The following is a 13,407-nucleotide window of genomic DNA, read 5'->3' on the forward strand; positions in this document are numbered from 1 at the left end:
TACCAAACCAGATCTTCTCGGTTCAAAAGTAGACGCCAAAAGTGAGTCTCAAAATGTAAGGTGCATTTCAAAATGACTGTTGTAAGAAAAAACAGCGGTCTCACTGACGCGTGGGCCCATCGCATCCTGTCCCCACATGCAGCGTCCGTAGACGACTGTTTTATAACCGGTGCCTACCGCACCACTCCTCAACTCCCTCTTCCAAGGGAGGAGAACCCGCATCCGCCCCCGGTCGCCGCCCGGTGCTCCGCATCCGCCAGCGTACGGCCCGCCCGCCAGCGCCGGCGTGGATGGGGAAGCTCGTCGCCCTGGCGCGGGAAGCAGTCGGGGTGGACCAGGAGCTCGGGTACTCGGTAGTCAATAAGCGGTAGGTTGGTGGAGGACGTCGTGGCGGGGCGGGGCAGGGTGATGAAGGCCCTGCGGCGATCCAGCACCTCCTCCTCCTCGGCGGCGCCGGCGCCGAGGGCTCCTTCGTCCCCGCGGTCGTACTCGTGGATCCACCGCCGGTCCCTCCTCGTCACGTCGTCGGCGTCCTCTCTGGCGGCCTCGGGGAATCCGGCCGCGGAGGATTCGGATTCGGCGCCGGCGCCAGTGGCGGCAGCTTCCTCGTCGCCCTCGCTGGCGCCCTCCTCCCCGAACGTGGACCGGTGAGTTCTCGTGTTCGGATTCCTGTTAGTACAGCGAATGGGTCGCTTCAAAATGGGGAATTTTTGTTGGGTGCCGTTACCGTACGCGTTGACATTTCCAGACGATGATTCGCGCACCGATTCTCAAAAATTATGCTCGTCTGGTGGCACAGTGGGAGCGGTAGTTTGTTCGGTACTATTATTCTTACGCAATGTGCTTTAGCCTTTAGATTTAGAAAAAAAATTTAACTTTTTTTGTTGCTCAAGTGCTCAGAACCAGCTACCAGGTGCTTTTTGCACGCTTTGATCTAGTTAAGTCTTGCTCAGCAGCTCGCAGTAGTTGGCACAAAGTTCTGGCTCACTTGTAGTTCTAGTTGTGTGAAATGTGGATTGGCTGCTTGGTCAATTTAGTATGAGAACGAAAGGAACAATTTAGCCTATTGATCACTCAATTTTAGATAGTTTCGGCATCGACTTTAGGATCTTATTTCTTGGCAGTGGTAGTCTGATAGAGTTCAAAACCATGACTTGTGGATCTGTGTAATGGATAGCGTTTCATCAAATGCTTAGTTAACCTGGCACTAATTGCTGCTATTTCTGAATTTAATACCTTGAGCGTTTGTGCCAGTAGCTTGTGGGTATGCTAGATTTTGAGTTGTTTATATACATTTTTGGTAACCAAAAAAGTACTGGGTTTTTGCTATTGAGTCTAGCTTTAAATTGGCTGCAGCATTATTTGAATTTGGAACGAAAGTCCATAAATGCTGCAGTCAAGTTGTATCTTAGCCGTTGTGCAAAAATTTCAGAACATGGAATCATCAGCCAACTGCAACTTATTCTTTCTTTCCTACCACATTTTGTTTCTAGGGGTGGAATTAAATCTCCGTGGTCTCGAAGAAAAAGAAAACGAGCACTTTCTTGTCAACATTGGAACCGTCTATTTTCATCAAACGGGAAGCTTCGTGATGGGGGAAGAAAGTTTCTAAAAAAAGTTCGCAGTGGGGTAAGCATTGTTGTTATCCAGCACTTCTTTCTATGTACACAACCTCTGACTGATTTATGTTGGAAGCTTAGCTATGCACATTCTGCATGCAATTGCATGTGGTGCAGCCTTTTCCACTTTGATGGTAAACTAAATCAATTATATTAATGTTTCCAGGGAATTGAACCAGGCATCCGGGCTGAAGTTTGGCCATTTCTACTTGGAGTGTAAGATGATTCTCCTATGTGCTTATGTATTTAATATTATGTAGCAATGATCTTGTTAGCATAGTTTGACGTGGTAAATGAATTTATAGTTCTAGAAGTCAGTCTAATTTGATCTGTTCTTGTGAAATACTCCATTTCAAAATATGAGGCGCATCAGGATTTAAAAGTGACAACTTTTTGTAGATTTCGATGAGCAATTAGTTAAATTATATGCATGATTAGAATATAAAAGTTGTAACAATCGATTCACATTTCACATATCTTTCAATACAAATCGGTTTTGTAGCGATTGATAATATGCTGCATGAGTAAGTGATGGTCAACGTATGCTTTTAAATAATCCAATGTGTTGGTGACATGCGTCGCTAAAGTCCACATGACATCATCATATTTGATGGTATTTTTCAATTTATGCCTCTTTCATTTTAAGCTAATTTTTGCTTCTGTTATGTATGGGCCTGCCTAGTTTCTATTTGTAAAGTTACTGATTTTTTGTAAGCCCATTTTTGGGCCAATCGATCAAAATTAGAACCATTTGTGCATCTATATAAGGTAAACCAAAAGCCAAGAAAAGTGAATTATGCTTAACAAAAAAAAGCAACTTACAGCAATAAAAAAGATGTTCTATTTGGTTTATTGAGCCTTTATATATTGTTTTAGAATTGTTCTGTTTTAGCCTTTTGTTATAAAATACCTATCCTATTTAATGTGTTGCTGCTTTAAGTCGATAGACTGATTAATTTCTTTTTATTTACAGTTATGATTTGAACAGTTCTGAAGAGGACAGGAATGCCATCAAGCTAAAGAAAAGGTATTGCTTTCATAACTGATCAATTAGCTTTTGCTTCCTGTACTTAGGTGAATGTCCAGCTTGGATTGATGATGATTTATCTTGAAATTCTGGAAAACAAGAGTAAATAAATAGATATGGCAACTGTGTGCATCTTTGCTCCATGACTGATATAAGACATGCTGTGCTTTCCTTTTATCTGAAGATAACATCACTAGAACACCTGTTTGTTCACAATGATGCTCTACTTATTGACATGAATTGCTGCATCTTCTGGTGCAGGAAAGAATATGAAAAGCTGAGACGACAGTGCCATCGCATTCTGAATTGTTACAAAGGAAATGGGCTGAATGTTATAAATGAGTTTATGAATGAGGATGTTTCTGATGGGGTGGAAGGATCAGAGTCACCTCATTCTGAAGGTGTCAGTAAGAGGGCTTGTGTGTTGCCCAAAGAATTGAAATCTTTAGGCAGCAAGGCAGAAGAACCAGAGAGTTCTAACTGGGCTTCTGTGGAAGGCATGGATGAAGATACAAGTGAGTTAACTTATGTTGATCCATGTATTGCAGAATCAGAATCTTCTGACTCTGAGTCTTCCTATGAAGAGGACCCTGACAGAACACCCGTCTCTACCAATTTGGAAGAGAACTGTGATCCCAAACCAAAATTTGTCCGGAGCGCATCATCTAAGTCAGAAATTTTTATATCTGACAAAACTCCAGAGGATTTTACCACATGGCAGCGCATTATACGTGTAGATGCTATTCGAGCAAATACAGAATGGGCCCTATTTGCCCGTAATCAGGCTGAAGTCTCTAAAGAGAAAGCACTGCGGTCTGCAATAACAGTCGGGCTGAAAGATTATGACCATTTGGAGCCTTACATGATTTATCATGCTGCACGATTAGTTGCATTGCTTGAGGCATATGCACTCTATGATCCAGAGATTGGGTACTGTCAAGGAATGAGTGATCTCTTGTCACCAATAATTGCAGTGATGGAGGAAGATCATGAAGCATTTTGGTGCTTTGTAGGTTTCATGAGGAAAGCGAGGCACAACTTCAGGCTTGATGAGGTTGGAATAAGAAGACAGCTGAAAACCGTCTCGCAGATCATCAAGCGCAAAGACTCGCACCTCTACAGGCACCTGCAGAAGCTTCAGGCCGAAGACTGCTTCTTTCTGTACCGAATGGTGGTGGTTCTCTTCAGGAGGGAGCTCACTTTTGAGCAGACTGTGTGTCTATGGGAGGTCATGTGGGCTGACCAGGCCGCAATTCGAGCTGGGATTGGAAGGTCCACTTGGGGAAGGATAAGGCTTCATGCTCCTCCTACTGATGATTTGTTGCTCTACGCTATCGCTGCCTGTGTCTTGCAGAGGAGGAAGCTGATAATCGAGAAGTACAGCAGCATGGATGAGATATTGCGGGAGTGCAATAGCATGGCCGGGCAGCTGGATGTCTGGAAGCTCCTAGATGATGCGCATCACTTGGTTGTTAACCTTCATGACAAAATATGATACTACTCTTTCCTCAGTTACGTTTGGTAGAACATATGCAGACCTGAACAATTTTCCGAGGTGTATATTTAGCATCTATCTATCTACTGCCTGTCACCCGGAATAAAAACCCTTGCATGGGTACATAGATCGAACCTTGTAGCTTCAAGTGAGGACGAAGTTGTCTTCACTTCAGTTAAGCTGATAAACCATGGGTTATCACCGTGGTTCTGTCGTTGCAAGCCATCCATAGTTGGAACTTCATGGAAAATCTTGTTTTTGCTTCAAATAATGTCTGTTCTGGGCAAAAACATCATTTTCCCTAAAGTCTTTTATAGGACAAGCAAGTTCCCAGATGTTGGGTGTAATGTAATGTGGAGTAATATACTAATATCAATGTCAAGTCTTTACTGTCATATTTTGGTCTACCTTTTCTGTTTCTTTTCTGATTCTAATGCTTGAGATCACAGCAAGGCAATAATGTTCTACAAACTGTTTGAATCAACACTGAGCATCTCACTTGCCAGAACTTCTGCATGGTTGGACAAGTTGGCAGTGCCAAATGTGAGCTGGCTGGATTGTGCTGCACTGGCCCAGAGCGACTGTTACGCCATCCCGACAAGGTGAACATCTGCTCTTCGTGGACGTCCTCCTCCGTGGAACATGAAGAGGAAATGCTTGATCGTACAGCTCAGGGGGACACCTGCGCCAGCGTCCAAACTTTTGATGTGATCTTACCTGAAACAATGCTCCGCAACATGAGGCGACAGCCAGCAGTCGCCATGCCATGGGCCATGGGGCACAACACGTGTTCAATCATTTTCTCCACTTCCTTTCCATCTGGTGGTTAGAATGCCTCTTCGTCCGACAGTAGAACAGTGGTGTGGCGATCTAGGTGCTTTTCAGCACCTGATTTTTCAGTAAGGTTTTTCTAACTTAAAAGGGTTAGATGCTACTGTACAATAGCAGATTACTCATCTCTCTTCCTAATATAAAAATTTATCTTTTTTATGGAAGGTGCTGTAGTAGATTATCAATTCTATCCCGATAATAAAAATATTTTTGGTGATCGTAAAAACGCACCTTCGTCTTGCTTAAATGTAGGGAATTTCTTCTTCTACCCTATCCATTAAGTAATCTTCAACAGCACTGACTACCAAAAATATAAAAAATAATTTTGGTGATGGAGAGAAAAAATATATAGAGTATAAGAGATGAGTAATCTGCTGTAGAGGTTTTAACAACTATTTCCACGACATCATTACTTAAGCTGAAAGGGAAAAATGCAGATTGCACGCCATTTGCCGCTTGGGTTTTGACATCCCAATCCTACCCGTTTTCTTAGCAAAAGCCCCACCCACAATTTATTGTTTGCACTCGTATACTTGTATCATCGTTGTATCCAACAGTTGAGGTAGTACACTAACTCTAAATTTATCCATCTCATAAGAAAAGATAGCAAAAGGAGTATATTTTTAATGGTTTATTTATAACATATTGCTCAAAGCAGCGTTGTCTCACAATCTCTCCCCATCAATAAAATGGGATCCCACTTTTGGTGTTATTGCTTTTATGGCTAGCTTTTTGATAAGTGATAATGCACACAATCTCTTCACTTTCTCTACTCGAACTTATGAAAACTCTATGGAGAGGCAAGAGGTAGCCAACTTGGTTTGGAGGTCTTAAGCCTGCAAGTACATTGATAATACCTAAAAGACGCTCCCATACATTGAGACATAATCTTGAAATGGTTTAATAGATAATAATATCTATAATATGTTTTTTTATCCCTATCCTTGAATTTGTGGATCGAAGAAATGGAATATTGTGAGTTGCAAGTCAACAGCAATTCTTATAATAGTTGGGAAGTAGTCTTGTAATCTTACATTTTACCTCATGAGCCGGTTGTTTCATGAAACAACCGTTTTTTTCTTTCGCCTCCTTTTCTCTTTTCCACGCATCAAAAATCTTATATGATACCATATGAGATGTTTTATAAAATAAAACAGATGACATGTAACAATGTACATGTACTTAGCTTTGCAATGCAAGCTCTAGAGCCTCAGCCGGTGGGAGGAGAATATCCATCGCATTTGCACCCGTTACCCGTACGTACTGGCCACTATCCAGAAGCAGGACCGAGAGAGGACACATGAACATGGCGACAAGAAGGCTCAACGCACGGCGCTCGGCCGGCCGGCACGGTCTGGCCCAGCCGATTCTGTTGGCCGCCGCATCCAAACCCATGAGGAGATTGAGCCGGCTGACGTGCGCGGCGACCTCTCTGGATTGCTTTCCGGCCTCGATCTCCCCGTCGTCGTCTCCGTGCTCCAGCTCGCAGCTGGGTGGCCACACGACGCAAGTGGCCGCGACCGGACGGTAGCTGTCGGGGGGCCAGCCGTGGCCTTCGCCGTCGGGATCGGGCCGCTCGGTGATAGATGGCCACCAGCCACCGGCACGGCACAAACCCCGGGCCGCCGGCCGGGCGAGGCGTCCCCCACCACGGCACGGCGCGATCGAGCTGTTTGGACGCGCGCGCCGTCGCGTCTTTTCCTACCGCCTCGCGCTAGCTATAGCTTCTACAACCAGGCCTTCCAGCTCTCCGTGGCGTAGTCGGTGTACAAGTGGACGCTCTGGACTGTTCATCATCAGCTGCAAAGCTGCGACACGATTCCTTGCCGCTGTTTCGTGCACCAATACAGTTGGCCCGTAACGACGATGACGGTCTGAAATGTTCAGCTAGGTAGCCAGCTGTAGCTGCTCAGATCACAGCAGCTAGCACTTGCTAACTGATCTAGGTCATTGTAGGCTGATCTTTAATTATTAGCTTCTGAAGCAGCTAGCTAGCTAGCTCCCGGATGAGATGATCGGATCCTCTGCTGGTCGATTCATCAGATCACGAACCATTCAGCGATCAGCTTACTGGCCACGAAAGCTTGGCGCTTTTATTTGAAGCTGCAAATTAAACAACTCATAAGATCGAGCCTCGTGTGCTCGATCGAAGACGGTGACGCGAAAAGCTGGCCCAATAATCATGGCGCGCTCGATAGCTAAGCTGCGGAGTGGGGTGACCCAGCATCGCAACTTGCTTTCGTCTGCTTGGCTCCGATCCGCTAGCTGCCTCGCTCGAAGGCTCGCTCGAACATGCACCATCCTTGCGGGCATGCCTGGAAAGCCTAGTGGCCACCAATAAGTGGATGCTGCTGGCTCTCTGAATTTACTAATTCTGCAGGCAGGCAGTGATGAGCAGTCTCTATCTCTCCCATGTTATTCTTTCAATATAATCCATATGTGTAGTGGATGCTGTTATTTATCTGCGTCGATCAGTGGATGCAATGCAATGTTCGCGTGGATAAAGATCGCTCGTCCTCGGCCACTTCCAAGAAAGACTCCCTGTCGAGGCTCCATTATATTTTCTCCTCCTCCGTCCAGGCAGCTTTCTTCCCGCCTCCTTTTCGTTGGCTGGTTGGTCTCCAGTGTGTGTACACATCTATCAGGCTCACTCACTGACTCTCTCTTAGCTTGCTCATAGCAGCAGCTAGCAGTGGCAGTGCTGAAGAATTGCGTCTATTCTATCCCATATCTGCATCCTTTTACGTGTGTCACGCCGGGAGCAGGCTCCAATGGACTCCACTGTGGTGTCGCTTTTGCGTTGTTGCCGGCCGTCGTGCCCATGGATGGGCCCGGCCAGGGCCTCTCCGGCCTTTTTGGCGATCTTATCTTGTACCGAGTGCACCAACGAGCGAGGACGCAGCCAGCCAGCCAGGCCAGGTGCCTAGGGCTAGATGTTATATTAGCTAAGCCATTAGCTGTGGTGGTACTATGTACTACCTTCTCTGCACCAGTGCAGTGCACTGCACCGGGTGGCGACAAGCAGGTCCGTTTTGACATGCGCAGTATTGCACATGCGGGCCGGAAATCTACCATGATCTTTGATCTGATCGCAGGGGCCGGGAGCAACAACCTTTGTCGCTCACCTAGGGTAGTAGGGCAACGCACCTTAAAAAAACTAGACCGGCCGGGGTAAAACCTCCCCAAAAGCATTGTGAATTAGGGTAGAAGATCTTCTCACGCGGGCCGAGAAAATCCCCCTACTCTATCCTCGTATAGGGCATCATTACCCAGACCGTAACCTGTGTGAGAGCGGGCCAATCCACGAGTTGTTGCTATTTTCCATATGCTTTGGCGTGAAGGTAGGCAAGAGAATTTTTTAACCTCAGTCTGAAATTCACTCCCACAAGAAGTCAAACTCAGGATCCGAGGAGTACTACCGAGACCACCTCAGTTAGGCACCCGTTCGCAGGGCAACGCACCTTAGCGTAGACCGACCAGAGATGATGTTCTTTCTCTCTTTTTATTGAAATAAATGTTCTTTCTTCTGTGCAAATGTCGCATCACGCAGCAGGAGAGATATATATATTATGGAGAGGAGAGACGAATAAAATAGCATGATCCACGTGCACGCGGACTAGAATTAAAAATATTCAGTTTCAGTATATTTGACACAAACCGTAAAGATGCACCTACTGATTGTCGCCGCGCTTTGATGTTTGCCATTTTATTCTGGAGAGCAAGGACACAGCACACAGATATCTCAGGGATGATGTTCTTGGTGAGTGGTGCCAATGCTAGCTACAAGCTTGTAGAAGCCAGCATTGATCGTCGACCCACTCTTCATTGGCTGCAGCTTGTGCAGCGTGGAGCGTGGAGCGCAAGTTGGCTATGAAGTGGCACGCCGACAGCAACGGCGCATTGGAGCTGGACGGATCGGACTATTGGTGCATGCAATAACAAGAGGCACACGCCTGGCTTGGCTTTGGGTATGTACCAATCAACCAATGACTCGAAAGTTGCCATCCGCTTTGCAGAGAGAGAACAAGTTGCCATCACATACAAGCTAAAGCCCCCCTGCGCTACGCGTCAAGATGCGGATCGGATCCAAGCCGATCGAGCTGAGCACGCCACATTTTATTCTATTATTTTACTTGCTGGTATAGTAGTTATCTTTTCAGGCATTGAATTGAGATGGATCAAAAAGAGATATCTTAAAAGTAGCACGGATGATTTTGATACATCTTCCAAGCCAAGCCAACTTAACATAAACATCCTCCAAACCGTGTATGGAGCACCGGCGCTCCAGCTGTTGGAGATTCTCGATCCGTGTCATGTCAGTCGACGAGGCCAATGACACACGGATGGCGACGGCTCCTGCACCCAGTACAACCTGATACAGTCAGTGGACACGCCCTGCATGATTGAGCCCAGCTCTGCATTGCCTTCGATCTCGCATTGTCGCCGTCGGGAATTAGTGGGGCCGTGACCGGAAAAGCACGAAAGGGACCATGATCTGAGCAGCCACTCCACTCCCGTTCACTTCCCTCTACCGGTGCCAAATGATCTTCATTATATTTATTATTTGCGAGGAGGGCGTACAAATCGTCTGACAACGACACGCACACGTACACAAGATTTCATATCATTAGGATAGAGATAACAACTAACCTACATGGATACATCTAACAAAGCTAGCTCTAGGCCAAAGAAAGCTGTCTCACTCAAGGCCTCTGATCTGGTACACTACACTCTACCTACATTGACTTACTTTCAGATATTACAGGCTGGTACGCACATAAGCAAACCGGCTTGTTGATGCTGGTCTGGTACACTAGCAGCACTAGGGACACTTGACATTTTTTTACACAGCTCACCGTGCACGCGTTAATTATGTTACTCTGCTAGAAGGTAGTAGAAGCCCTTCACTCTCCTCAGCTAGCTCCCCATGCCACGTGGATCGGAGCCACGTCATCAGGCCGCGTGACGTGGCACCAGCCTCGCCTCCAGCGGGGCGGCCATCTCGCACGACAGCCTCAGCACCTCGGATAGGTCGACGCCACGTGGCGGGTCGTCGGACACTGGCAGCCATTTGAACTCGTGCAGGAGGGTGGCGACCCAGAACCCGACGGTAGCCATCGCGAGCGACTTGCCGGGGCAGACCCGCCTGCCGGACCCGAAAGGGGCGAGCCTGAGATCCGAGCCCATTACCGGGAACTCGTCGGCGTGACCCGACGAGCCCACGAACCTCTCGGGTTTGAACTCGTTCGGGTCGGGCCAGACGGCCGGGTCGTGGGTTATGGCCCACATGTTCACCATGGCGGTGGTCCCCGCGGGTACGAGGAACCCGCCTACGTGTACGTCCGACGTGGCGAGGCGTGCCCAGGAGAGCAGCGGGCCCGGCGGGTGCAGGCGCAGCACTTCCTTGATGACCGCCTGGAGGTAGACGAGCGAGGCGGTGTCCGACTCGGTCACGGTCTGGCCCGGCCCGACCACCCGGTCCAGCTCCTCGTGGGCCCTGCGCTGCACGTCCTGGTGCAGCACGAGCCGGGCCAGCACCCACTCGATCAGAACTGCCACCGTGTCCGTGCCTCGAAAGATCATCTCCTGCAAGTGCGCACAAAGTGATCGATTAATCTCTTGTGAAGTCGCGAGAGTGAGCAAATCGGACACGCCGTACGATGTTTCTAGCGGAACCCCGGCGAGGGCGCAACGTACCCAGAGAACGGCGATCATGTCGGCGTCGGAGAGCTTGTCGCTGCCCTGCAGGGAGAGCAGGACGTCGGTGAAGTCCATGACGGCGGAGGCGGCGCCGTGGCCGAGACGGGCGGCGCGGTGCTCGTCGATGATGCGGCCCACGAAGCGGTTGACCCGCGGGACGAGGGCGGAGCACCTGGCCCGGGTCCTCTGCAGGTCGAAGCAGGCGAGCCAGGGGAGGTGGTCGGACCAGTTGAGCTGGCCGAGGAGGTCGTAGCCTTCGTCCACCAGGCACTTGAGCTCCGCCGCCTCCTCGCTGCGCGTCTGCAGCTCGTACCTCCGGCCGAACACCGACCACATCACGTTGTGCAGCGACGCGCGCTTCAGGAACCGCCGCGCCGTCACGACGCCGCCTGGAGCGGTGGTGCCGGAGCACTCCTTCATCATGGCGTCCACCATCTGGCGCGCGATCACCGCGCGCTGCGCGGCGGAGCCGGCGATCTGGCGCGGCGAGAAGAGGTGCGCGGACGCGACGCGGCGGAGCGCGCGCCAGTAGGCGCCGTGCGGGGCGAAGCCGATGGCGCGGTCGAAGAGGAGCCCGTACGCGGACTCCTTGACGGGGCGGTCGGCGAAGGCGGCGCTGGCGAGGAGCTCCCGCGCGACGTCCGGGTCGGCGGTGACCACGACGCGGGTCTCGCCGAGCGAGAACGCCATGAGGCGGCGCCTGGCCTTGCCGCCAGCGGCCGCCGCCGCCGCCAGCTTCCGGTGCGCCAGGCCCGTCATGAGCCCCATGCTGCCGAGCACCGGCAGCCCCCGGGGCCCCGGGATGGCGGCGCCAATGCCCAGGCCGGCCCTCCTGGTCCACCAGTACCAGCCCCACGCGGGGCCGCCGGGGGCCGCCCAGTGCAGGAGGGCCGTGACGACGAAGGCGGCGGCGAAGACCGCGGCGAAGCCGAGCAGGCGGTGGGGGTCGCCGCATTTGGCGGCCAGGGAGAGGTACAGCAGCCAGCCGCAGTCCTCGGACGGCGCCATGGGTGGTAGCCCTTTCGTCGTCGTCGCACCGGCGGCTCACTAGTGGTCCTTCTCGTACGTACGTGTGGATTGTAGTGGAAGTGGGAAGAAGACCAGAGAGGACGCGTTTGTTCTTCTCAAAAGACGAGCTCGGTCTGCTGGTTCAAGTCTCGGAGGACTGGACATGGCGGCTCCTTTTATAGCTGCGGCGAGGGGAGCTCGCGGGCTCGAGGCGGTGGGAGCGATTAATAACGTTGACGCAGTGTTTAGGCGCGAAAAGTGATCGATTAACCCATGACATGACTAATCGCATGACGTTGATTGCTAGCTTCTCTCGGTGGAACACAGGAACACACAAGAGTTTTGCCGCACTGCAAAACTCTCATTTTTTCACCGCTCTCTTAACACAATGATTACAGAAGTTTAAATAGCACTCACACACACACCACGTCCGGCCACACGACTCGGCCAGGCACTCCGTGATTTCACCACTACCTACATACAAGCCACTACTTGCATGCCGATTACCACTAACACATGCAGGCAGCCATTAGCTAGTTGATCCACTTTTTACGCCACTGCATGTTCACTTGATTTGGCCGCACCTCCAAGCCACCATACACCAGCATGCAGTCACTAACATGAATATCGCGGCCTCGCTAACCAAACTAGCTCATGTATGCACCTGCTAACACACTAGCACGACATGACTAATGACTTACAAAAGGATAAACATCAAGATTGTCTCTAACAATCACCAACAATCACCCCCTTAATCTTGATGAATTTATTTTGCACCTCCTCGTTGGGCTTCAAAGCAGCGTGGGTTCGTCGTCGGCGTCCGCCATGGTGAGTTGTGCCACACCCTTCATCACTTTCTTCACTGCAGTAGGACACTCATCGGCGAAGTGCCCGAACTCAGCACGGTTGTGGCAGTCGATCTTCGACTTGTCGAACTTGCCGCGGTACTTCTTCTTGTCGCTACTGCTGGAGCCTTCACCACGTAGCTTCTCTTCAGCAACTAAGGCCTCCCACTCAGCACGTGTCAACCGTGGCTCGGCACACGCGGCCAACAGCTGCTGCTCCCCCTCCCTATCACGACGCCGCCCCTTTGAAGACTCCTCGAACGCCCTCAAGCGCCCGATCGTCTCCGTCACCGACACCACAGTCACATCCTCCCATTGCTCGATGGTGCTGATGAGAGGTTGGAACTTGTTGGCGACCGAATACAGGAGCTTTTCGACGACAGTGGTCTCCTCCACTTTCGTGCCGAGAGAGCGAATCTCATTCACGATCGTGGTAACCTTCAAAGCAAAGTTATTAATTTTCTCAGAATCACCCATGTATATACCATCAAGCACCCTCTTGAGGGTCCGTACTCGGACCTTCTTGACACGCTGTTCACCCATGTTCATCTCCTTGAGAGCATCCCACATCTCCTTGGGCGTCTCGTGCTCGGAGATACTCATCACCACAGCCTCCTGAATAGCTTGGACAATGGCGGCAAGAGCCATTTGGTCCATCTTCTCATCAACGCCTCCCTTGTTCACCACAACAGCCCACACACCTTGGGTGCGCATGAAGATCTTCATTTTCACAGCCCACACGCTGTATTTGTTCTCAGAAAGTATGGGGTAACGGAGTGTCACCCCCGCCTCCTTCACTTGCTGCACCACCAGCTTGTTGTCGCCGTCAACACCTTTGCCAGGACGGCGGCCCGGCGGTGTGTACGCTCCATCCCCAGTCAT

General features: G+C 50.1%; 3 protein-coding genes across 3 annotated transcripts; 1 reads left to right on the forward strand and 2 right to left on the reverse strand.

Moving 5' to 3' along the window:
• The first annotated feature begins 202 nt into the window (after positions 1-202).
• Positions 203-4,536, forward strand: LOC112897047 (GTPase-activating protein gyp7-like). Its single transcript, XM_025965233.1, has 5 exons — positions 203-647; positions 1,494-1,629; positions 1,786-1,835; positions 2,593-2,646; positions 2,908-4,536. Exons 1-5 carry the CDS (start codon positions 409-411, stop codon positions 4,139-4,141), a joined length of 1,713 nt encoding a protein of 570 aa, XP_025821018.1. The 5' UTR covers positions 203-408; the 3' UTR covers positions 4,142-4,536.
• A 5,044-nt stretch (positions 4,537-9,580) lies between these two features.
• Positions 9,581-11,878, reverse strand: LOC112897916 (cytochrome P450 78A9-like). The gene is made up of 2 exons (XM_025966319.1): positions 10,670-11,878; positions 9,581-10,558 (listed from the first exon to the last, which is right to left on the reverse strand). Exons 1-2 carry the CDS (start codon positions 11,678-11,680, stop codon positions 9,926-9,928), a joined length of 1,644 nt encoding a protein of 547 aa, XP_025822104.1. The 5' UTR covers positions 11,681-11,878; the 3' UTR covers positions 9,581-9,925.
• A 593-nt stretch (positions 11,879-12,471) lies between these two features.
• On the reverse strand, positions 12,472-13,407 carry LOC112898389. The gene has a single exon (XM_025966712.1). The coding sequence runs from the start codon at positions 13,405-13,407 to the stop codon at positions 12,472-12,474; it is 936 nt and encodes a 311-aa protein (XP_025822497.1).

Source organism: Panicum hallii, chromosome 6 (assembly GCF_002211085.1).
Source record: "Panicum hallii strain FIL2 chromosome 6, PHallii_v3.1, whole genome shotgun sequence".
Taxonomy (NCBI): Eukaryota; Viridiplantae; Streptophyta; class Magnoliopsida; order Poales; family Poaceae; genus Panicum; species Panicum hallii.